This window comes from Athene noctua, chromosome 4 (assembly GCF_965140245.1).
Source record: "Athene noctua chromosome 4, bAthNoc1.hap1.1, whole genome shotgun sequence".
NCBI lineage: Eukaryota > Metazoa > Chordata > Aves > Strigiformes > Strigidae > Athene > Athene noctua.
In genome coordinates, this window is record NC_134040.1 from 2662091 (window position 1) to 2688029 (window position 25939).

At 41.3% G+C, this 25939-nt stretch overlaps 1 protein-coding gene across 4 annotated transcripts in view; it reads right to left on the reverse strand.

Moving 5' to 3' along the window:
- Window positions 1-25939, reverse strand: part of ATRN (attractin) — a 154392-nt gene that overhangs the window by 63148 nt on the left and 65305 nt on the right. For 2 of the 4 annotated variants that reach the window (XM_074904257.1, XM_074904260.1), the window contains exons 12-24: window positions 24277-24497; window positions 22990-23111; window positions 22336-22474; window positions 20690-20871; window positions 18245-18461; window positions 16804-16989; window positions 14801-15034; window positions 13962-14099; window positions 8525-8618; window positions 7579-7631; window positions 5873-5967; window positions 5262-5340; window positions 4725-4882 (exon numbers count right to left, since the gene is read on the reverse strand). In XM_074904257.1, coding sequence (XP_074760358.1) covers window positions 4725-4882; window positions 5262-5340; window positions 5873-5967; window positions 7579-7631; window positions 8525-8618; window positions 13962-14099; window positions 14801-15034; window positions 16804-16989; window positions 18245-18461; window positions 20690-20871; window positions 22336-22474; window positions 22990-23111; window positions 24277-24497 — 1918 coding nt within the window. Of the gene's footprint in view, window positions 1-4724; window positions 4883-5261; window positions 5341-5872; window positions 5968-7578; window positions 7632-8524; window positions 8619-13961; window positions 14100-14800; window positions 15035-16803; window positions 16990-17359; window positions 17369-18244; window positions 18462-20672; window positions 20872-22335; window positions 22475-22989; window positions 23112-24276; window positions 24498-25939 lie in introns of all 4 variants that reach the window. The other 2 variants (XM_074904259.1, XM_074904258.1) reach the window with 2 other exon arrangements.

A 25939-nucleotide genomic window follows, 5' to 3' on the forward strand; every position in this document is an offset into this window, starting at 1 on the left:
ACCTCACCAGGCTGGAGAAATGGGCCAAGAGGAACCTCGTGGAGTTCCACAAGGAGGAGAGCAAAGTCCTGCCCCTGGGGAGGAACAACCCCAGGCACCAGTATGTGCTGGGGGCCACCCAGCTGGCAAGCAGCTTGGCAGGAAAGGCCCTGGGGGTCCTGGTGGGCACCGAGGTGACCCTGAGCCACCAACGTGCCCTTGGGGCAAAGAGGGCCAGTGGTGCCCTGGGCTGCCTTAGACAAAGCCTCGCCAGCGGGCCCAGGGAGGTGATCCTGCTGCTCTGCTGAGCACTGGTGAGGCCACGCCTGCAGGGCTGGGTCCATGCTGGGCTCCCCAGTACCAGAGAGACACGGGCAGGCTGGAGAGAGCCCAGTGAAGGGCCGTGAGGATGATGAAGGGACTGGAGCACCTCTGCTACGAGGAAAGGCTGAGGGAGCTGGGACTGTTCAGCCTGGAGAAGAGGAGGCTCAGGGGGGTCTCATCAATGTCTGTAAATGCCTGCAGGGAGGGGGCAGAGAGGACGGGGCCAGGCTCTTTCCAGTGGTGCCCAGTGACGGGACCAGAGGCAACAGGCACAAACTGGAACAGAGCAGGATCCCCCTGAACATCAGGGAACACTTTTTTATTGTGAGGGTGACCGAGCACTGGCACAGGTTGCCCACAGAGGTTGAAAAGTGTTCACCCTTGGAGATATTAAAAAGCTGCCTGGACACAGTCCTCGGCAACTGGCTCTAGGTGGCCCTCTTGGAGCAGTTCACCTCCAGAGGTCCCTTCCCACCACTCTGGAATTCCGTGAAGACAACCATGCTGTCTGTCAAATTAAGGAATGCAAAATGCAAACTTGAGACTCCAACGGTTATTAAAAGACGCAGCAGCAAACTGGTTTTATCTCGCACTCAGAGGAGCAATGCTGCTGGGTTGCTGTGAGAAAGGAGGAAGGAATGCTATGCTGGGCTACGAGGAGATCTCCAGTGGAAGGAGGTGCAAGGTGGGCTTCCTGGAGAAAGACAACAAAGCCACAGCGAAGCTCAACGCCAATAGGTATTCGGGGAAAAAAATGGCAGAACAATATCAGTTTTGTGGAAAAAGTTTCTTACACATGAACCGAAGAACATGCTAATAGAAATCGTAACGACCACATATTCCTGGATGCGGTATGGCTGCCAGATTTCTTCACAAAGAGTCTCTCAACCAATAAGAGCTGATGCTATTTTAGACTTTGTTTTGGCAAGTAACAAGGACATTAAGAAGAGCTGGTGATATAAAATTAGCTTGGATTGAGCACACACAAGCACATACATATTAAATTAAGGATAAAACGAGGTAAGTGTTGTAAGAGAATCAAAGTTCACTCCTTTTAACGATGAAAAATTAAGTAAGACAGTAAAATCAAGTGGACTAAGGAGATAAGGGATGGGAAAGCAGCCATCTAAGTATTTCTCTCAGGTCAAAGATGCAAAACTATTTGAAAGCTGTATCCTCAGAACTAACCTCAAAAAGGACATTAGGAACAATTAAAGAGTCTACGTATTATGGAGAGGAAAGGATTCATTAGCAAGAAGCCAGCAAGTAGTACAGAGATAAAATAAGAACTGCCAAATGTCAAGCTGTGCTAGACCTCAGCAAATGATAAAATAGCAAGAGATGTTTCAGCCAAACAAGTAAAGAAGTCCAGAAGGGGAAAGGGAAGAGGGTATGCTGTAAGGATAGGCAAGAGATTAAAACCAATCATCAGCCTCCCTGAAACTAATTAGGCTTTTCATTAAGGACAAGGACACTGAACATAGGTGCAAGGCAAAGCGTCTAACGGGACTGAGGTTATAAAGATACACAACAAAGGCAGAGAGAAAACAATATTTTGATGTGTTTAAACTCAGTGAAAGCAGGCAGCATTCATGCCAGCACTCCAAAAGAAATGGTACATGAAATAACACCTCTGGTAGCAAGGCTCTTAAAAGCACCTACCAGCCGAGCATGGCAGTATGGAAAATTTGAAACTTCTATTTAGAGGAGGAGGGAGAATCTAGATATTCACGCTCCCAAGACCTCAATAGTATGCAACATTTCAGGACAAGTTTTGAAGAACTGAAATAGTAAATGAAAAACTGAATTCATCAAGCAATAATGCTGACAGTGGTGAACTGTGATATGCCAGACCACTATTTTCTGTCTGTAAAAATGAATTAATTGTATAGACCTAGCTCAGCTACTCCAAATTTTATTACAGATTTCAATACATTGGAAATTCCTGGGTGAGAGAAAGATGGTGAGGATTATTTCAAGAATCGTAATAGTTAAGGGGGACAGAAGTTAGTTCATGGCATTTGGACAGACTTTGACCAATATCTTCATTAATGACAGACCCAAAAAGAAAGTGTGCTAACTGCAATCTGCTGATGAAGTCAGAAGGAGATAATAAAAATACAGAAAAGAACCACACAGAAGAAGAACTAGATGACCTTCATGATTGTCAATATTATCCAGTAACAGCTGCAGGATAACATTTTAAGATGTTTTTTGGGACTGAGAATATTTGCTATCAAAACTGAGAGCTCATCAGGTGGAAACCAAGGATGTGAAAGAACAGGGATATTAGTCCTTATTAAGATGAATAAGGACTATTAATTGCTGCAGCCATGAGGATGAACAAAGCAAAACACTGACATAAAAGAACCTAAAAAGGACCATAAAGAATCTAGAGATAATGCTGCACAAAGCAATGGTGAAACCTCATCTCCACGACCTTACACATGGCTGACCAAAACTGTACAAGCAAGATTAATACAAGCGAGCGCAGAGGAAAAACAAATGAGGCAACTGCGCCCGAGTAACCTGTTTCACAGGAAAAGATGATAAGGGTTTCTCTTGCTTAAGTCAACACATAAATACGAAAGGCTGAGAGAGGATATGACCTGTCCAAATTCATCTGGGGGAAAGCAGGAGAGCCAGCTGCCCCGCAAGATGATGGATGGGACATTCAAGCTCAGCGACAACACTGGCATAGGGAAAGTGAGCAGAAATTCATCATAAGTACAGGTGGAGTGGAGACTGGAGTAAGCAGAGGGGAGCTTAAGGGACAGGAGGCAGCACTGTTCCTAAACATCTACAAAGTCCTTACACACAGTTCTGCATCACAAAATAGCAAATAAATAAATCAGGGTAAGGTACAGGCCAGCACCAATCATGGAAAGTAAACGATCAGCCAACATAACCTGGAAGTTAAATAAAATACGATTATTTTTTTTTTCTGAGTTCTGTGATTACCAATTTGATAAAAGAGAAGCCTGAATATTTAAAACCTCATTACACAAGTGCCCACCTTCGTACGCAGGATGTTACTTTATCTTAAAACAATGACTCGCTCCTCGACTATCCAATGACATCAAGGTTTTACCTTGAAGCTCTTGTAGACTCCTCCGTATCTAAAAATTAGGACTTGACAATGAACTAAGATTTTACCAATTTGTAAAGTGGAAGTTCTCTAGTTGGAAAATGATTACCAATATTTTAAGTCATATTAAAAAGAACCAAAATGTAGTCCAAAGTCAGTCTATCAAATCTACCAGTCTGCAATCGACAAGATAAATTTTCCCAAGTAGTTCAAACCCACCATCTTTAGCGGAAGGTGACACCAGAAAGAATACTTACACAAGTATTCCCAATGTGATTTCAAAAGTTCAAGAAATACCTTGAAAAACATCACTATAGCTTAAGGACCTTTTTTTACAGGTGGACCTAATTTCCTTGCTCAATATTATCACGTGCATTATCTTTGCTGGAAGTGACCCCTACGGTGACTTTGTGCGACTGTCATGTCTGAACTAGCAAGTAAATTAATGCACAGTTGTCAGCTTTCACATAATAATTGGCTGAATAAGGGTGAAGACGGAAGAATTTGGGCTCCCACATTTGACCAAGCTTCTTAAAAAAGGCAGAATTCAAATATACAGAGTCTCATTTGAGATCTCTGTTCCAGACCTAGAAGTCCTTTTGTCCTTCAAAAGGTGCCTGTATCACTCTGAGTACACTGCAGCTTGACACCTGACTTAGCCCAGAGCGAGAAGGTGGCCAAGGTTTCTCTGAATTATTAGCTGCTGCAGTAGTTGCACTCTCTTTACGATTGCAGTCTGTGATCTATGAGTGTTTTCATGATTCACCAAGCTTCATCCACTGCTTCTTCGGCGCTAGGCTTATCATCACAGTCAGTCTGACACCTGAGGCAACGTGTGTGTTAACTGACTGCACTGAATTAAGGGAAAGAATGAGCTCCATCTTATTCTGCAGCTCCCACCAGCCTTGGGCAGCACAAAGAAGAAGGGGGATGGCCCCCGAGCTCTGCCTTTTGAGAACAAGACATTAAAAAGAGACACTAAGAACATTTCCTCTGTTGTTGTTTTTTTTTTTCATTCTGGGCTTGGTTTTCGGCTAGACGAGTCTTTTGTTTTCTTCAACATCAATATCCACACATTCAAACTCAGAGACCTCATTAGTACACAGCCCTGTTAATAAGCGAGCATCCCACTTTATTTCACAGCATATTTTTAGATCCACTGGGCTGAGGCAACATCAGAAGATGACACACCTTTTTGCTCTTAATCAGGAACATCAAACCCTTTGTCTGCTGCAGGATTATACAGAGAGCTGCTTCACGCCAAACTGCCACATTGCTTGAGAGACACAAAAAAGTACTTTTAAATAATTATATACACATTAACAGCTCCTACCTGTATTTTTATCGGCCAGGTGAAATTGCTGACGTAAACGAAGAAAGTGATGTTTGGATTGTTGCGGAAATCAAATTTCTCATTGGAGAAACTGTCCTTGTATTCTTTTATATTGGTTCTTGAAACAACTGGAATTTCCTCCCCAGCCTGCGTGCCAGCTATTATCAAATGTTAAAAAGCAGCAAGAAAAGATGTTTCAATGCACATTTTAAGTGGCAAACAAAAAGGGCAAAGCATCCTGAATTTTTATGTTACAAAATTATCTATTCATCTGAACACTACTATTTTAAATAGCACTGCATTCTCAAAATCACTGTATGTCAAATTTCTGCATTATTAAAAATCAAATTTGCACCTTCAATATTTCCAAATTAAGACAGAAAAAACATGCTGCCTCCCAGGCCTAGCATTTAAAGCCATTATAGAACAAGTACACAAATTTAAAAAAAAAAAAAAATTTCCCCAATTAAATTTGCATTTGTTGAAAACGTGTAACTGAAACAAGCTACGAAGAAACTTACATCATGATCGTTTTACCTGTAAAACTTGTGGACCAAGTAATGTTGAGGTTGAAGTTTTTAGATGCATTGATAAACATGTCCAGATCTCTGTTTTGCTTGGGAGAAAAAAAAAAAAACAACAAAAAAACCAACCATTTTTAGGATTACAGTTTTACTGTACTGTTTCCTAGCAAATCTTCACTGAAAAAAAAAAAAAAATCTTGGAACGTGTTATTTACATGAAGCAAAGACATCAAGCCAAAAACTATTTACATTTTCTGAAAGCAGTATTCTCCTCACCAAGGAAAGCATAATAAAGAACAAAACAGGTCAAGTGTATAGACTAAAACAGGAAAAATAGAGACAAAACATACCGGGTGAATAAGCAAAACTAGAGTTGCTCAGCAGTTATTCAAACAACAGTGAAGAGTCAACTGTGGTTTTTTTATGAAATTTTACCATGAAGATTTGAAACTGCATGGCCAAGCCAAGCTCCAAAAGTTCTGGCTGATTTGTGGAGCTGGACATACGTGCCATGTTAAAAGACCTGGAGACCTGCAGAACTGTAACAATTCATCACCTCCAGGGCCAAGAGAAGACCAACATATACCCAAAGGGTGAAGTTTAAAGGGAAAGCAAAAAATTTACCTCTTCGGGTGTAGCCACAAAGTTGATTGCTGTGTAATAGCGATCATCCTCTTGAGACAGGCTGAAGGTGAACTGATAGTCAATGAGAAGAGTATCTGTAAGGAATGCATGGAGAAAGTTATCCTGTGTCTTGGAATAAAAGAAACTTCTGCAAAGCAAGGCCTGATGTCACCAAAGTGCTTCTTGCACTGAGAGCACAACTAGGGGTCACCACGCTGTTACGAACGGCTCCAACCTATGGATGATGCCACACAAAAAGTGTAAAAAAATTTGAGTCTGGAGGGGGAAGAAGATTCTGCTTACATTTCCCAGAGGCCTCCAGCCTTAATCTAAATGACTGTTCATACCTATACATTGTAAAAAAAACAAGCCAAGGCATTGACTTTTGCCATACTGCAATACCTTCACGTGCCAAGGGAATATCAGCAAAGTAAAACAGACCTGGGAGGGGACTAAGTTCCATGCATGATAAATTTTTCTACATCAGCGGACTCCACAGGGAGGATTTCTACAGAGCAGCTTCTTGTTAATGGACCCAGCTGCCATTCTACCCTAAGTCACATCATGTCCAGGCATGGCAGGACCAGGTTTTGCCCTACCTGTACGCCCTCCTAGGCTCATGTCTGCCTAGACCTGCCACTACCTCTCTGTTAATCAACAGTGCGCAGCCAGTTTCGGGGATACATTCATCGGTAAAAGTATCCTTTCATTAAAACGCAGTATTATGACTTATGCATATTTGCTAACCCATGCAGACATCTTCCAAGCAATAGTAAATAGGAAGCTATAAACCAGGTGTTATGTCTCTCTTATTTTCTCCTGAAGGCCTCTTGTTGGACAGACACGGGTTAGACAACCTTCTGACATTTACCCACAACTCCTATGAAGCACTAAGAAATTTTCAAGGAAGAAACCCAAGTGCGACTGAATCTGTAGAGCCCAAAGTTGTGCCTGTAAGAGTTGTAAAGTTTTGTCTTTTTCCCCCTTTTTGCCCACTTTGCCACCCCTGCCACTGGCAACAACGAATCAGGTCATCCTTGCAAAGGGACTGTCATGAGAAGACATCAGTGCCCTTGTTTGGCTACACAAGCAGGATTCAAATTTGCTAAATACAGTATGTTGATAATTTCTGTCTTGCACAAAAATACTGTTTGAGACTTGCATCTTTATGTAATTTAAGATTACATCTATCCATGCCTGACAGTGTGTTGATTGCTAATATTTGCAAATAGAAGCTGGAGAGTTTCCATTAAGTAATCTGAATCTTGGCAAAGTCTCTGTTCAAACTGCATGACAATCCAACTGTTTGTTTCGGAGCAAATGTGGCAATTTTGAAACCTTAACCATTCTAACATAGAGCAGAACTAAAAGAACCCCAGTATTTTGCATTTACAAAAAATTCTAAAGACATGCTTTAGTTGTGACTTATTATATAGAGTATTCTCCAGAAGACCAGATTGCATTTCAAAGTCATGTGAAAAAAATTTAGAAGTTTGTTCTGAAAGATCCAACCATCACACAGACCTTATCAAGAAGAGCATTTTCGTTCTCTTTAAACAATACTTTTGTGAAAACTGGTTTTTAGTCCTTCCCTTAATCCCCTGTATTTTAAACAGATGTTGAGGCAACTAAAACTAGTTTTAAATAAGACATTTGAAACTTCAAACACATTTTTTATCTGCAAACAAAATCCCAAGAGTACTCACAGTAACACGTTCCTTTGAGTGGATTTCCCTGATATCTATTTTCGACTTCACACCTAAAAAGAATACATATCTTTTAATAAATGTATTTTTTTCTTTTCAGTTCTATTTATTCCCAGCCACTAAAAATCAGAAATCACCACCTGTGCTGATAACGGTACACAATTAAAAATAAAAGATGCGTGTCTGAGCTATACTGGGCTGCCGAAGAAATTCCAAGTCAAACTAGTATGCAGTAAAAAAGAAATATAAAATTCTGGATATTAACCTTTGCATCCACTTGGGATGTATTTATTAGCTCATCACAATGCACGGAACTGGATTACTACAATCAAAAACTAACATTTCCATTTACATTTATGGCTATTCCAGGATCTAGCCCTATAAACGTTTACTCATGTGAGCAACACTTTAAAAATAAAGCTGGCAATGAAATTATTTGGAATGAAATTATTTCCACTAACATTACACTAAAAGCATTTCTGTTATGTTACAGAAAAACCTCCAGCAAATTTCTTGCTCTGAAACTGCTCCATTAAAATGCTTGAATGTCAGAGTCTTATTTCAGATATATTTACACTCCCCCAGAACAGCATCAGCGTGCACAGGCAGTAAAAATCTACCAATTAAAAAGAAACTATTGAGGGATAAAGCAAAGCGGTATGTATAGTTTGGGGAGTGGGGGGCATTATTTTTTTCACCCCATCCCTTCCGCATGACATTCCCTGTTGAAGTGTTCTTAAAAATGGAAATCTTCAGGAAATCATTTTGTTCATGTTAGCCCCCCAGGGGAAGCACGGCTGGCTGCACCGTCGATGAAGTTAGTCAACTGTCAGCAGGAAGAGACGAGCAGAGACATCATAAATACAATCATTAAAAAATGTGGGGGGTTCCATGGCGGTATGTGCACCGCCTTTTGATTTCAAATAACAAAGCAAAACGAACTCACAGTTGACACTCGTCTCCTTTTATTCCCTTGGTGGTGCAGAAACATTTCCCCGTATTTGTGTTGCAGACAGACGCGTGGCCATTGCACTTGCAAGCTGTTGAGCAGAGGGGGGGGGGGAGAAAAAGATGTAATGTTGAATGAAGCAAGAGAAACAGATTCGATAGCAATTAAGTCCTTTAGTTGCTAAACTGAGATACATCAACAATTAAAGTGCATATGAAAACCCATTTGGTACTCTTTGGTTTCTTTGTGATACAGAAGGCAGCCAAAAATAGAACTGTGCGTCAAAACAGAGTGAGTGTAGGATCCACGACTGATGTTTTGTATGAAATCATGATCAGACTGTGCTTTTTAGCCTCAAAAATTTATTTAACTACCTCTCTTCTTGTTAGATAGCACTAAGGATACCCCCACTGGTAAGAAAAAAGACAATATTTGGAATAGTTTGGGGTTTGCTAACACATTTCAGTCAAACTCCAAACTCTTGAGAGAAGATTATTTTTGCAAATAAAGCAAAGCTCATGGTGCTTTTAGGGTTTTTTTCTAGAAATGAATAGGCCCTTGAGAAAATAATGTCATTAGCAACAATGTCAGCGTGTCTGCAGTGTAAAAGGGCTGGTGCTAAGCACATGACATCCATGCTGTGGGTGTCTGGGGCACGTGCCCTGATGTATTTTAGAACGGCTTTAGCCTGAGCTGAATGACACCGAGTCGTGGTTGAAGCCAACAAACACACCCCTAGACTACACCAGGTTTTGGGCACACCCGAAAAATACTCATATACTCCGAGCCTGCTCGAGGTACAAACCAAGGTATGACAGTGAAACAAAGAGCCTACTTTACGGGTCCCTGTCCATTAGCAACTTAAAGTATACTTGTAGTAACTTCCCTTCAACAGCGGGGATGTACGGGAGATTTGCTTCAGAACAACGCTCCTGATTCAAATTAAAATGCTAACGTTGACACAGTTTGAGACCTTCACTCATAAAGAAGTTGAGGAGGTATATGCAAAAGAAACCAACCAACCCCTAAACCAAAACAACCACCAACATTCAAACCAACACAAGCAGCTGTCCTCCATATGATGTTCCCCATAACTAGAAGAATAGATTTAACAACTTTTCCTGGAAGGTAGGTGCCTTTTCGAAGTTGTCCTACCCATGAACTGGAAGATACATTCACCTGGAGCTGTGTGTGGCCGAGTGTACAATATAAGAAGGGAAAAAGGACACACAGGGAAGAACTCTCACTTGTGGTCCCTGAGCCTCCTGGAAATAGCACACTAAAGGCTGGTGATGCCTCATTAAGACGACATATGCCTTCTCATTAAGACGACATGTGCCACTCAATGCACCAGCAGATTCTTAGACATGAAGTCCCCATCCTGAATATCCTTGCCAGCACTGGACCTTATTTTATGAATCCTTTTGATGTCTTCTCTATATTGGCATGTAATGCAAGCTATATTGTATCAGGGACACTTAATTGTGCTTCTCAGATGTGGATGAGTGGTTTCCTAGCAGCAACACGGAACAAAATATGAAGAAGCATAAAGGCCTATTGTGGGAGCAAGTAGACGGAATGAAAATTTGACAAAATAATTGTATTCTGTGAAGCAAACACACTTCTCATTAGTAACACTTTAAAAAAAATAATTCTTAATACTACTGAGAATGTCTTGTACTTCCTCCCTTATGTTTTGCAAAAGTGAAATTTGATCAATATACACTATTAAAATACATAAAAATTAGGAGAAATTTCAAATTTCACGTTGTTTAGATACAGATCACGCTATCTTGAGCACTCACATTAATGCTTCCTCACCCTGCACTTTAGACACATATTTATCAAAAAGACTGAACACTCAAATATCTCTATTTAAAACAACAGAGTCTATTTATTTATCCCTTTTCCTATGAGCCCTGTAACTGGAGATCAGTCACTAAAGGACTGGAATATGCACAAAGAGAAATTTTATCGTGGTTTTTCAAACAACTATGAAGTTTGGAAACAAACTGTTGACAAAAGGTACTAGACACCCTCACTGGAGTCTAAAAATGAGAATTGCCCTCCAGAGTTCGGTGCTAGAGCAGAAAGCCTAAACTACTCGAAACGGCTTTTTGACAGCAAAGCACGGTAACAGCCTGATGGCGAATCACTGTACAGTGAGTCTCCTTCCACCTTCTTCACAAACCACACGTCACAGACTCATTCAGAGATGGCCATGGGGATCGCTGCTCCTCTGCCCGCGTTTGTGAGAGTCTGGCACACGGACAGCAACCGCATCACCCACCTGCCCAACACCATTTTCACAGAATCAGAATCATTCCGGTTGGAAAAGCCCCTGGGGATCACCGAGTCCAACCCTCAGCCCGACTCTGCAAAGTTCTCCCCTACCCCACATCCCCCACAGCTCATCCCAACGGCCCTGAAACCCCCCCAGGGATGGGGACTGCCCCCTCCCTGGGCAGCCTGTTCCACTCTCGGACCACTCTTGCTGGGAAACATTTTCTCCTCCTGCCCAGCCTGACTCTCCCCTGATTTTGGCACGCCGAGTGCTTCAGCCACCCTCCAAGGCCCCCCACGCAGCCCTGGGAGGGGGGAGCAGGCAGGACCCCGGCACCAGCAGCTCATCGTGGGCCACCAGCAAACGCTCCACGGAGGCGTTCCGAGGCGCTGCCGCTGCAGCAATCTGATTTCAGGCATAATAGCGCCTTCCCTTCTCTTGCAAATAACTTGCTTATCTACCGCCAGCATATTTTCATGTGAAACTTTAATCAGAAAATTCAAAAAATCCTGAATGCAGAGAAAGCACCTTGCAGCTATTTTTACATTTGATGTGCTGCATTCCCTGCCCTTCCCGATTAACACTTCTCTACGTTGGACACTTCCTAAAAGCAACCACTGAGGAGTGATTTACCTACCATTTAGTTATTATCTGCCCAGCTCTCAAACGCCAATGCCTATGATGATATGCAAACAATTCTTTCAGAGAAATAACTGCAGTTTGTCAAAATTTTTCCAACACAAGCGATAGAGCAGTGTTCACCTGCCCTGGTGGCACGGAGCAGCAGGAAAAAGCATCTTATTTCATCCACTCTTCTTATTCCTCCCTGGCTTTTGAACCCCATCACTACCACTTCCAGCTCAGCACAGCCTTACCTCTGTGAAAGGCAACTGCTAGCCCAACACTGACGCTCAAACTCCCGATGGCTCAGCAGAATGGGAAATACTAAACACTAACACTTTTCCAGCGCTGAGTATTTGCCATTTAGAGGATATTTATGGTCCCCTGTGCTGCAGGAGCCACTGGGCTAAGGCTGTAGATCTGCATATCAATGTGCAAGGACTCACACCAGGTGCTAAGCGTGCAAATGACGCGTATCAGGATGGAGAGCACCAACAATGTCACCGTGGGCTCTAAAAACAGAGCAACACCCAACACCGCACAAAAATGCACAAAGAGTGGCATCAGCACATCATTAATGGGAAAGGAAGGAGGGACCATGGCTCAGAGGAGGGAAAAAGCAGGAGTTGTCTCTGTTGCCCGCCAGTCAACCCTTATCTGAAGAATTCCCCTCTGGAAACCTTCCAATTGAGCAAAAATTACTAATGGCCAGCAGTCGCTCTGCCTGCATCAGATAGGACGATTTCCTCTCACTTTCCCTCTTCTGATCCACCTCGGTCCTTCTTCCCAGCTTCCTGCTTCCCTCATTCTTTCGCCTTCCCAGTAAACAGCGTTAACATCACAGCAAATTAAAAACCTGGGCCCAAAGCACTTGAGAGCAAAGCACTTTTGACATGAGCTACCAGTTTCATCAGATAACGAATGAATGTTGTTCCACAGTCTCTAAACACATTTTCTAATTTCTTTTTCAAGCATCTGGATGACTTTAGTCTATCGTTCATTATCTCAACAACAAACTGGTTTTGGACAATCCTCATGCAAAAAAGTCCAAAGTAACTTACTCTCCATTTCCACGGGCATAGAAAAGCAACAAATAGCAGAAGGCACGTCGTGATCCAGTGATTAAACCTGAATGCTCATATTTTCTCAGGCCAACTCAGTTTCAATTTATTCAATCCTGTACTTCAAATTATCTTCACACGAAATGAGTTTAGACTATCAGCAGTATTTAATCTCGCAGATAATGTTCTGAAATCAAGTGTCAGAGATGTACCTTTTCCTTCGTACCCATGCCATTGTGCTGTCTTTCATAGCTTCATATCCCAGTTACTGCAACACCCTTTTAAGTCAGGCAGCCTTGTCTCTGTCTGTGATCTTTTCACCCCTTTCCTCAAATCTGTCCGCTGGGAGGTTCTTCCTCATAGCCTCAAACATCAGCTACTTGCTCTTGCTTTAGGTATCAGGATGTTCATGCTCCAGCTACTGACTCTCATCTTCATTCAAAAGGTCGATGCTACTTCCAGTAATCATACTAAATGAATTTCCAAGTATTTTGTACTGGATTGTCTCCACACTTGGAAGGAGCATCTCAGAGTCTTCAGTGTCCCTTCAATCACCTTCATTTATTTCTTCCAGGGTGCCTACAAAGCACCCACACTCATTTCATGGATGTAGTGATACTACTCTGACACCAAACAGTGTTATTTCTGCTACACCTTTTCCATCACCGTATCATTATATCACTCCACCTAACAACACTCTGTTAAAGCTCTTTGGAGAAAGAAGCATCTTCCCTTATATCTGCATGTCCCCTATGACAGCTGGATTCTGGTTTACAACTGGTCTCGCCATGCTACACCACTAGAAAATTTACAGTAGTTCAGAGTAATGTGGCAAGGTTCAAGGGCAAAACTCCAAATCTTACATGTTGATTTCTCACTATTACCCGTATTGGTTCTTCGAGAGAGAATTTTTCCCAGTTTGTTAACTGGATCTTGCACAACCAAAAAAAGTTCTTTTTGTCAGAGTCCCAAAGCAATTTACAAACTAAACCCACAATTTTAACAGGGATCACCTAATCCCCTACTGAAATCCAGCCAACTCCTCACTGAAATATGGCAAGCCTTTTATGAAGCAGACGAGTCTAACAATAAAAACACAACACATTAACCAAATGTAATAGAAGGTGGAATTTAGATAAGCAGAAATTTGTTCAAGACCTTGGGATTACCACTTTCTTTTCAAAACAGGATCATCAAACACTACAACGCACATATTTTTCACTGTGGTCATTTAAAGTTTACAAAGGAAGGTAAAATAATCATCTTTGTCTCATGCAATGAAAGTCAAAGAATTTCATCAAGCAGTTTTCCTATCTTTGATTTGAAGAAACAGGGATTGTGCCTTGCTTGCAGGGAAGAAAAAAAAAAATATTATCAGGATATAATTTCAGTTAAGATAGCAGAGAAATGAGTACAGAGCGAAAAACATCAAAGACTCCATCACAGGAAGATTTAAGGCACCACTTACGCTGACACGTTCCTCCATTAGTAGGATCACCGTAGTAGCCTGAGATACAAGTTTCACAGTGTTTGCCAGTTGTCAGGTTTTCACACTTCTCACAGATGCTTTCATTTACACACTTACTGTGCCCATTACACTGGCAGGCTGCAGAAAACAGAAAAGGATGAGTATTTTGTGCTCAAATAGAGTGCTTCACATAGAGCCTCAGAAGTCTGCGTTCTGCAGAGGCTGGAGGAAACCATTTCATGCATCTTCCAGAAAGGTTTTTGCGGTCTTGCTTGCAATATATAAACTCTAAGGGAAATGTGTATTGAAAATTTAAAGCAGCACGTGGAAAACTGGACTCTAAGACATTATGTGCATATCGGACAGAAGGGACTGGAAGCAGCTGGTGGGACAGACTTACAAGGAGGAATGGGGAAGAAAGAGTGTTAGCAGCAGTCCAGGTAATTTTATTCTGTATGTTTGGTGTCAAAAATATTATTTCAGAATCACCCTGAGCGTTACTAAATCAACCTTCAAAGAAAGAATTGGGTTTTTTTCAAACAACACTAAAATGAATAAACAAACAGAAGTTAAAAACTCAGTAAGGGTTTGTAGGGAAAGGAAAGATTTCACTTGACTAATGCATAGATAAGACTTCACGCAGCAAACCTCTGCAGCTCACCTGCACAGCTCCTTCCATCACAAAATGTGTTATTTCTTCTTTGTCTTCCAAGCTCTTTTCTCCCTCCACTAACAGGAGGGAACACAGACATCACTACAGTCTTAAAAAGTCTCTCCCCTTGCATTTAATTAAGTTGCTACGCCTGAAACGTTTGAACAATTAAATGTTGCTCGTTTACCTGGACACTGAATAAAGGACCAGTTATAGCTGTTCTCCACAGGACACATGCTGACATTCAGGACGGGCTCCAAGCTCTGTTTCCCCGTTGCAGATGGGCTTGGCATCTTGACTGGACCTCTGTAAGAGCCTTCGATGCACTTCCCCTTGCCGGTGTTGCTCGGATCAGTGCACCAGCCACAGCCAGGCTGCTCCAAACAGTGAGCACACGTGCAGTAACCTGAACAGTTTTCAGCTATTAAAAAACAAAACCAAACATCAGATTGTGGAATAAATCACTGTCCCAAAACACAGGCGACAACAAACACAGAAACCGTTGTATGTCTTTAGTGACCTTAAGTATTTATCTTGGCAATTCTGTGAATATTTATTCTGATATTCACAGTAACACACACACATATATATTCATGCCTACCAGCATATTTATTCCAGGATCTAAGACAACTAGTAACAGAAGTTGAATTAATCAGTGAGTTACAAAACAACACAATATACACAAAGTTTTTCCAAGCGTTACACAGCACCCACTAAAACCAGAGGTTAACGTTCCCACCTAAGAAAGATCTGATTGATTTACAACAGATCAGATGATAAAACAAGCCATCCAGAAGCAAAGGCTAAAAACCAGTTTGTTTACGGGCTTTGAGTCTCTTCTTACTGCACGTTTTAATGCCACACGCTACTACTTCAAGTATTTATCCCAGTAAAAAAGCACAGAACATAAGTACAGAATAAAATTTGCCTTCGCAGAATGCTCAGAGTGCCACATGCAGATCCCCTGGGCCCAGCAATCAACTAAACCAGGGAAAAACCATCACCACCTTTTAACTGTTCCTTTTTTCAAACGGGATTGTATGTAAGGATGACAGATTCTTTAGATCTAGGAAAGTTTTTCTATTCCTTTTCCAATATCATCTTAAAAAATATTTTGTAGATTCTTGGTGTTCCAAGATGAGCAGGCTTTCTATCATGATACTTAAATTAACAATATTTGCCTTTAAAAAAAAAAATAGTAGAAAACCATTGTTTTCCGTTATTTCAACCTACTCATCTTCTGCCTGATGCTTCCTCCAACTTTTGACCTATGGCAATATGGGAAGTTCACACTTTGAGGTTTGACTGTTACCTGAAACTAATTTTCTCCATCTTTTATTTTGCAACACTTTGAGCTTCTCATCAGCTTCCAAAAGTTCCTGGAGCAACTGCAGCAACTCAAACTGCCCAACTTCCCTCCTGGGGAACACAGGCACTCCTCTCCCTCTGCTACCCTGAGAGCCTTGGCTTTCCTGACTCGTCTGCTTACACTCAGCTCCTGAAGAATTCAACATAAATTAGAAAGTGCTCAAACAGTTTTAGAAATTATTTTTAATTTCTAGACTATTTCAATCCAGTTTGAAGACAGAAAGCAATATTCCATAGCACCACAAATTTTTTGCAGTTTGCTCACATCTACTTAAAAGGGGAAGGGCGGGGGGGGAAGGTAATTTATTTAAGGTAAGTTAGAAATTCCTACTGTGGCTATATGGAGACAATACTTCAGAATAAAACACTTGCGCAAAACCTAACTGGGATTTGATAATCTAATATTAAATTACATGGCTCCTTATATGTAGAAAAGAGATACAGGAGAGATACAAAAAGAAGTTAATCACATGAAATTATGTAATAATTAATTTGAAGGATAGGAATTCAAATAATGAAGCGAGTTCTTCTCCACTGGAAAAAAAAAAAAAAAAAAAGTGGAGATTTCATCATCTCACTTGACAGCCTTCACTATCTATCTGCCGTTTTGTTTAATTGATAGTTCCCATAACTGGGACCTAATTCTGTTTAATGCTTCACACGATGCAGGACTGAATTACACACACTAAGCTCCTGGGGTCAGGTACTTGTTCCCTTTGCCCAGGGGATTTTTGATGTAACTAATGCGCAGGGTTTCACGCCTTTGGTCAGCAAACACAAAACCCCAGCCCGGGCGTCAAGACGCAAAAGCCAAATACTCACGTGGACAACTGCTCATGGTGTACCACTCCATGCACTGCCCGTAGGGGAAAGAGGCCACGTAAGCGTTGGAGTCCACGCACTGCTTCATGTTGCTGCACCACATGCACTCGGAGCTGCCGCTCGTGCACTCCCCGCACACCGTCCGCAGGGCGCAGGGCGTGCGGCACTGCTTGGCGCTGTGGTTTGCTGCGGGTGGGAGGACAAGAGTCAGCTTGTTTCCAGAAAGAAACAGGTACTGAGCCCCGAAAAAAGAAAGACAGAAAGATAAATTCAGGCTGAAAACCAGCTCAGCATCACAGACTTGATACACTTTGTTTGTCGTGTGGCGGAGCTGGATGGAGCTGGAGATACCACGGTGAATACGAGAAATCCAGTAAGTACTGTAAAATCATCTCTCTTGTTATGTAATCATAAGCATGAATGCTTTTTAAGGTATTCACCTTAAAAACACTTTAAATGTTGTTATGAATGCAGTCTTTATCTCTCTGCAGGGCTGTTGATGTGTTCCTCAGCTATTCTCCCAGACAAAGCGTTGGGAAGAAACCCCACGTTCTACGTGAGCACACTGGGATGTGTTTTAAGCTATTTGATCAGTTCCACACATAAAATGAGTATTGAAAGCAGAACTAACTCAGTTTCTGGTGTGAGCCAGTGCTTTATCATCTGTTTCAAGTGACTGTTCTCAGACCATAAATAACAAGTTAAAGCTTAAACCAATTCAAAGTGCTACCAGTTAAAATTTACAGAATTTCGAGTTCAGGTTCCACATTTATGATCTGCCTCCCACACTTCCACAAAGAATGATTTAAAGTGGAGTGGCTTACTTAGAAATTTTATGTAATCAGACAACTTCCTTAAAACTTAAAGAGGCACTAATTGGTATTCAGAAATAATCAGCTATAGCAGAGAGTTAACAGACTAAGCCATTTTAAAAGATACGCAGTTCCAACAAAGCTGGAAGACTTTTCCCAAAAGCAAATAGCTTCTTTTTCAAAGTTCTCATATCTCCAAAGTGTCTTGGCCAATTAATTTCAAACTTTGATAAAATCCTCCTCTGGCTACGGAGCAGGGGAAGGAAGAAAGAGGAGTCCAATTGGAAAAAATAGTTTTTATTTTATTTTTTAAATGGGAGATTGCTCCATACCATAATTAACCTAAATGTCACATTCAGGTATGTAATTCGGAGAAAAATAATTAAAGCATAATGTACTTCAAGCATTTTGCAGTTGACGGTGTAAATGAGCAGCTATTTAAAAACATCTCCAATTACTGTATGAAATACCTACACGCAAGACACTTTTTCAGAACTACTTTTCTTTGGCAAAGTCACCATGCAGCTAGTTTTGTATGTAATGAACGAGATCTTCTTTTCTCTCTAGGAAATATAAATACTTAGTCATCAGCCTGCTCCCCAAGAGACACACAGGTTGGATGTTGTTACCCGGCCTTTCGCAGACGCTGCCGTTGACTTCGTTGATACACGTTGCTGCCTTCAGTCCCTGCTGGAAAGGCTCAGCTAAATAACCACAAAATCCTGCATCGCTCGGTTCATCGGGGAGCCACTGGAGCAGGGTGTTGGTGAAGGGAGACATGTCTTCCCAGCACCAATACGACACGTTGATTTTCCTCAGACCAACCCACGGAGTCAAAGTTTTGGGCTATAAAGAAAGGAAAATGGTAGATTTAATACCCAGTTTTATTACTTTAGGTATTAAAAGAAAATACACATCAGCACATAATGCTCATAACAACTTTGCCAGGTTAGGTGTTGGAAAAATGTAATAAAGGAAATAATTGTTTCTCAGTGCTATCAGAATGAAATGCCACAAAGACAGACGAAACTTTCAGGAAACACCAATTATTTTTTTTTTTTTTTTCAAACTACATTTCTAGTTATCTAAACCAGGAGGTGAACAAGTCAAACATTTACACTGTGTGACTAAGAAATTAACTGCAAGTTGCTCTTTATATGTTTTTTGACTCCAATAGATGGCTAGACGGTAGAAAAAAAAATTTCTGGAGCTACCATTTGCCATAAGGAAGAAAACAAGCAGTTCCTTAGACAATTTAAATGATACAATCTACCTACTCTAGAGTCTGACTTTGCTGTTTAAGTGTGTATATATGGACGGGTGGAGAGACAGAGCAGGTCAAATCTAAACTAGTGTTGCTGGCAATAAAATTCTCAATGTGACGAACCCATAACACAACTATTTCTACTGGCAATTTATTTTTTGACACACATTTTGGGGAAGAGGCGTTTGAACTGTATTGGTACAATATGTTATTTCACTGTTAACATCTTTTCTCCATGGAAGCGCTTTGGTGGCACAGCTGTCCTAGGAAGGCTTTAGACTATACATCTTCCCTTACTGCTATATATAACCATCACTTCCAACTGATTTTATGCACCCTTAAACCTCAGAGCTGCACCTTCTAACCGCAGCGGGGTTACGCAGCACTCTGTGCCAACACCGAGGCGTTTTCTTATTATTACAACACATCTATATGCAGCTTGCTTAAAAGAGGAGGAACTCTCTTTTAAGTAAGAAGGGAAAACAACAGCCTCTCCCAGCACAGCAGCAGCGTGCCACTGAATGGCACAAGTTCAAGTACCAGATACAGGCTGGCTTTTTAAGTAAAGGCATTTTCCCTAATATCAACTAAAAAGGGCTAATAGTCTCTTTAGGTTTATAAGGTTCACTTTTTAAAGGACACTGTAGATTTAAAAAAAAACCAACCACCATAAATTAACAATATTTTTCTCCCCAGTGTAAGGGTTCAAACGCTATCAGGGAAGGGTTGCCATGTGTCTTTAGGAGTTTACACTACACTTAACTACTGGGATATGCAGAAACACCTGGAGCTGTTCAAACCACGTACTTTTACAATATCCCAGGCTTGGCTTCCCCTCTTTACAGAAGATTTAACAAACAATCCTGCTTGAATTGCACCTTACCTTCCCCTGGCTAAACTGAAAACCCTGTAATTGTTGAAATGCCATTTTAAAATTACAAAGGGAATCAAAGCAGGGAATGTTATTTCAACAGGGAAATATTTCTCTTGAGTATCGAAGTACGTTCTCCCCTGAAAAGCAGCAATCCTACTGCCTCCAGTCTCATTTTTTCCTACATAAAACTCTTCCTTGATTGCCAATCCTGCCCACAGTGGCCTCTGGGACCCACGAGGAGTTACTCTGATGTGCTGTCAAGCCACAGCAGCTCTGCAGCCTAAACCAGGATTTCAGCAAAGCCGCACAGCACCGTTCTTTGTTAGGGTTTTAGCACCACCTACACAACCTGCCCTGAATACCTCCGCGCTTCTGCCAAGGACTAGAACAAAATATATATTTATTTTATTGATGCATGAAGAGGGACAGGTTCCAATTCACTTCTCACTGGCTCCGACAGAAAAGCACCTGCCGCTAAATCAAACATAAATAACTCCAAATAAGCCAAGCAGCTCTGCAGAGTAAGGAGCAGACATTTTAAACAGCCGCTTTTCTGAGCGGAATAAATAACTTTAAATGCTTTACATTAAACACCTCCGGTGCCCCAAAGGGACCCGTATTTATAAAATATTGTGTACAAGTCACAAGAGGACTCCTGCTGCAGTCATGTATCCCACAAGAGAAATGCGTGTGTGATTTCATTATAGAAAGAGATACCTTTGAGGCACCGTGTATGTTTATATTTATCTTGCCCATTTACATTCTCTACAATTTCGGTTCAAAAGCACCCATAGGGTATGTTGAATTTCAAAAGAAAAATCAGTCCTTTTCAGTTAAGAGGCATGTCTGTTCTGTACAGAGCATACAATACCACAGCAAGGACTCTTCTGCAGTAAGAGCTTAATTACTCAGGGGACAGAAAAGAGAAGCACTCACCGAAGACTGGATCTTCTGCAGCTCCTTTAGAACAAATTCTACCTTTTTCTGGGTCGTGAGAGAAGCCAGCAACGCACCGTTGGATCTGCAGGACAGTTTGGCATGATCATAGTTCTCCTTTGCGTTTGTAATTTTCAAGCAGGAGTTGCCAACCAAATGCCAGTTTGTTCCGCAGATATTTTCTGGGGGCGGGAAAAAAAAAAAAAAAAAAAAAAAAAGAAAGTAAACCCAGAGATGCAAGTGACCTTCAACAATGTTCAGAGGAGTCAAAGAGCCCTTCCACCAAAATAAAACCTACAGCCCCATCCCAAACCAGCAGGACTTATAGGCACACTCAGAGGTATCGATGTACAAAAATATTGGAGGAAAAGGAAAGCTGTTTAGGGGAGCTAAACGTGACGTCAGCATTTCGTTATCTGCAGTGGGTAGCCAAAGCACTTATTACAACATCGAATAGTAAAATTATTGTAAAAGAAAGAGCACAGGAAAGCAAACGAGTATTTTGCTGCTGGCTTAAAGCCACTGATTCAACCACAGTTGTCAGGACACCTCTCGACAGAAGAGGGTGGTTGTGCTAATCCTGCCCACAGCACTCAACTTCCAGGATCAATCCCTGCTCTGCCTCGAGCACAGCCATGCCCACTACTGAAGAATTCCTTACTCTTTGTGGTTAATTATTTCCCTCACTCCTTACCAAAAAACCTGATGGACATTTGCAGTGTGAATTTTTGCAGAGCTTGTGTCTAGCTCCAACGTCTTGGTTTAGATTTATCTAACAGATTGAAAAGCTCTCAAGTGACAAGTTTTCAGATGGGCTTTTTACACATATGATCAAGTCATCCCCTTTTCTACAACAAACTAAACAGACCAAGATCTTTGTCTATCTCATTAAAAGATGTTTTTCTTGCTCTCATGGCTCTTCCTCAAAGTTTCTTTATTTTTTCCCTATTCTAAACTAGCAAATGCCAGACCTGGACATATCCAGACCTATCACAGCTACTGGGGAAAGGCTTTGCATGCCCATTAAAAGGTCCTGTCTGTGTTGGGATTTTTCCCTTTATATTTTATTAACTGCAAACGTGAATCCCTGAAGATGCTGTATTTCTCTCCCAGTTACTGGGGGGGGGGGAAAAAAAAAAAGTTACTACAGAGGGACTAATAACCAATTCCTGTGAGCTCCCACTGGAAACACTCTACAAGAATCTTCCTTATACTCTTTAGGTGTTATTTGCCTAATTTGTCCAGTATGTGCCATTACGCTTTTGCACAATTCCAGTTTCTAAAATTAAATAGCATGCATTATTAAATCTAATATCTTGCAGAAGCCTATTATATCAACAGTACTGCTTTTATCAAATGAAAAGAGAGAGATGAAATACAGCCTAATAATTATACAAATGATCATACTCCTCTTCAGACAATCGGGACTGAAAAATTTTCCATCAGACTTTCTGCATTTTCTAGAAATAAAGTTTCATATCAAAAGCTGGTACGATTAAACATCATTATTTACTCCAGCTTAAAACTAAAAGGTTACAGATTTTGGGGGGGGGGGGGGGGAACCATAAACCAACCAACCACCCACAACTTTTGGACTGGGTGAATTTGGGGGTTTTATATCTTACATGAATACAACCACCACCTACCTGGTAAAGCGATGCACTCCTGATTCCTAGGTTCCCACTGACAGTTTTGATCCATGGCACAGCTCTTACAACTTGTCTTTTTGTTACAGTAATAGGCAGGGTTATCCTTAGGACAATTGTCATATAGAGTAATAGGAACCTAAAATAAATAGCACAGGTGAGGCTTTTTCCCATCCAACCAATGTTGGTTTGTAACAGCCATGACTACCACACTGAATTTCACAGTTCAGACCTACAAAGCAACCTGTATATTCAAGACCTGTGACACTGGATGTGGTCTGTAACGTGTATTCAAGGTATTCCCCCAAGCCACCACCTGACACATTTTCTTTATCAGAGCTTTTACAAAAGGTTTTTTTCCTAGGAACGCTCTACTGTTAGCAAACCCAAGTGGCTCTGTGCCTTGCTGAATAATCACACCATGGTGAAACCTCCACCTCCTCCCCTACCACAGACATCCTCCTAACTTAAGTGGAGCATCCCATGAAAAGCCCACGGACTAAGTTAAAAAAACCTACCAGCGTGTTAGCACTTTAGAGGTAGACATGCACTGGAAATAACAAAACAGGGGTCAAACACAAACAGACAAAGGCATCTGGGTATTTGATATTTCAAAGTTTTAAACTACAAGAAGTATTAATAGAGAGAGTTTACCTGTTCCTCTGTGCAGTTGTTATGCATTGAGATACACTGGTCAGTGCACCATTGACAGTTGTTTGTATTGGCTGTACAGCTATAGCAGTCTGTAATCTGATCACATTTTTCATTGTCTACAACTATTAAAGAAAAAAACCTGCATGACCAAAAACAGACATTTCCTGACAGAGCTCTAAGAACTTGATTATATATAGCAAAAGATATAACCAAACAGTAGCGTCTGTAGATCTTCCATTATCGACTACTTAGTAAATCAGATATTTTCATGTGATTGAACCGATAGAAAATTGCGTTCATTTGCAGCATCAATCACTTTTAGTGCCCACAGAGCTGTAAAACACACCAGCAGAAAACGCACCAAGAAATGGAAGCGCATGAACTAAGACCAGGCATGTATGTTCAGTCAGTGCCCATGAAAATGATGCCAGAGGACATTTCACAAGGCCAGCGAACATCTCCCACCACTGCAGGCCCATTTTTGCTGCGAGCCTGGCCTTCAATTATGTGAAGCATTTTCATGCAAAGCTTGAACTTTCCATCTCATCTTTCCAATTACTTATCGCCCGTGTTTTGTGAAAATTTATTGTACATTGAGAACCCATCAAAGCAATGTCCCTTTACATCAATTTCTTTTAAATAATTAAAGCCTGCCATCTATTACAGAATCAAGGTTAGTATAATTCATTTCAGAGCAACGAAAGAGCTGAAGAGTTGTTTAAAAATTATCATAAGGGAGAACACAGGAATCAGACCTTAAAACAAACGTTGGTTTTGTATGCCCCTACCCATACAACGCTGCAGAAGGAGAATCAAAGTGACTTTTCTTAAAACAATCTTCCTGCTGGCTCTCTTGAAGAGCACAGGCTAATGCTGCAGGACCCAGATCCCCCTCCCATGCCCTGTGGTGCTCATCAGCAAATTGCTGGCTCTGACAAGGTCAGTTCTTAGAGCAAACTTCTACAGAGCAATGGTCCAGGCCTGATTCCTGACTGATGATGTCTGTCTGGGATAGGAAAGTAAGTACAAGCAGTGCAGTAGGGGAAAAAAATAAATAAATCTAATGAGCAAACAGCTTCAGGGGAAGGAGAAGTGGAAACATCTCCAAGCCACTGCAGCTGCTTAGGCAGAGGAAAGTCTCCCAGGACACGTACGGAACAGAACTACAGCCCCCTCCATCTTAAACTTGGTCTGACAACGCCACACAACTAACGCAAGACAAAATTTGGAAAAGAAAAAGACCCTCCACGCCTTTTGGAAAGGGAAACGGAATCATGTGACACATACCTGGCTTGGGAGGACAGTCTTCAAAGACCTTTTGCTGCTGCTCTACCGTCGCCATTTCCCAGGGGACGCAGCGAGGAGGGCTGGCAGCCCACACGCACCTGATGCCAGGACCCGCGCGCAAGCAGGTGCTTTCGTTGTCAAAAGCTTCACATCTCTCAGGTGTGTACTTCAGTATGTCACTCAGGAGGAGGCTGTTGAAGCCTCCGAATACATACATGGTGCTAGACAAAATGGAAGTAAAGATATAAATATTTGTGCCTGTGGTTATAAAACCACGCACTGCTGCAAGTCAACGGGACTCAAGGTGTGAGCAAAGTGTTTTACTACACTCCAGCATGTATAAAACCAAATAAATAGCTCTTGGTTAAGCAAGGCACTAAAGAAAAGCTCAGTCAAAGCTCTGGTTTTCGGAGAAACCAGAGAATTGCAACATGTGGGTGTTGAGACAGTCAAACCCATCCAAGGTCACAGACCTTCCTCCTCAGCCAAAACTCTGGGTGACACCTGATCAACGTGATGACACACGAAACGCGGCAGAAATGCGGGATCCTCCTGTGAAGAACAGTGGCAAGACAAGGAGGGAAGGCTAAAAATCAGGGAGACTGTATCAGGCCATTAAACCAGCCTTCAGAAACCGTGAGAAAACAATTCAGTGTTGTTACAAGTCACTATACCACTGTGACAAAACCACAGTTATTTTTCATGGCTGTTAGCAACCGAGCAGAGAGTCATGTGTCAACCAGAAAAAAAAAATCCCAACCAACCCTGAAAACAAAATAATATTGCGGGGGGGGGGGAAGTGTTTTTTTATAAAGCTTCTTTAGGATCACAGCTGCTTCAGGCAAAACATCAAATTTTACTAGTGACACAAAAATGCCACCCACAGAACCCTGTGCAGCCATGTTTGCAAATGCCCGTTTAGAAAGACAGTGGAGTCGGTGCAACTAAAAATAAACATTTTTGTTGAATAATAAGTGGGTTCTGATATGATTTTTATCCTGTTTTAGGATGAAAAGAAGAAGTAATGCACCAGCTTAGCTGTCCTTCATGGAAGAAAACACACAGCTGGTATTCAGTATACAATGAAACAAGCAGGTAGCGAGTAAGTTTTTAGAGACAAAACGAGTATCTAGAAGCACACCTTCCTTTTCAAGGCAGTGACAGTTATCCGCCTGGCTTAAACTGAGCTTTAAATAAAGTTACTGGTTTACAGAAAGTATCCTCAGAGGATAAAAGAACCAGAACAAAAGACTCCTAAGAAATATAATTTCTCAAACTTGGTTCCACGGGCTCAAGTACAATAACAGATGTTCTCCTGAGAGCACAGATATTATTATAGTGATATAATGCTTAACAGCAGAAATCTCACCTATGATTTCACCTGAACACTGTACATCATGCGACAGCTAAAGGAGAGACACACAGGCTAAGTGATATAAACTGAAACATGGATGAATTTAGGAAGCACCAGGGAAATTATGATTTGGAGATAAAAGTTGTCACTGCAGCTAAGTAAGAAATAGAAGTATGAAATAAATGAAAATACAAATTTATGAAATAAATTAATGGAAATATAGATATGGGTAAGAAAAGGAACAGAAACATGAAAAAAAAGCGCAAATTTTTGAAATGACCAGGTAAGCTGAGACAGTTTAGTCCCGTG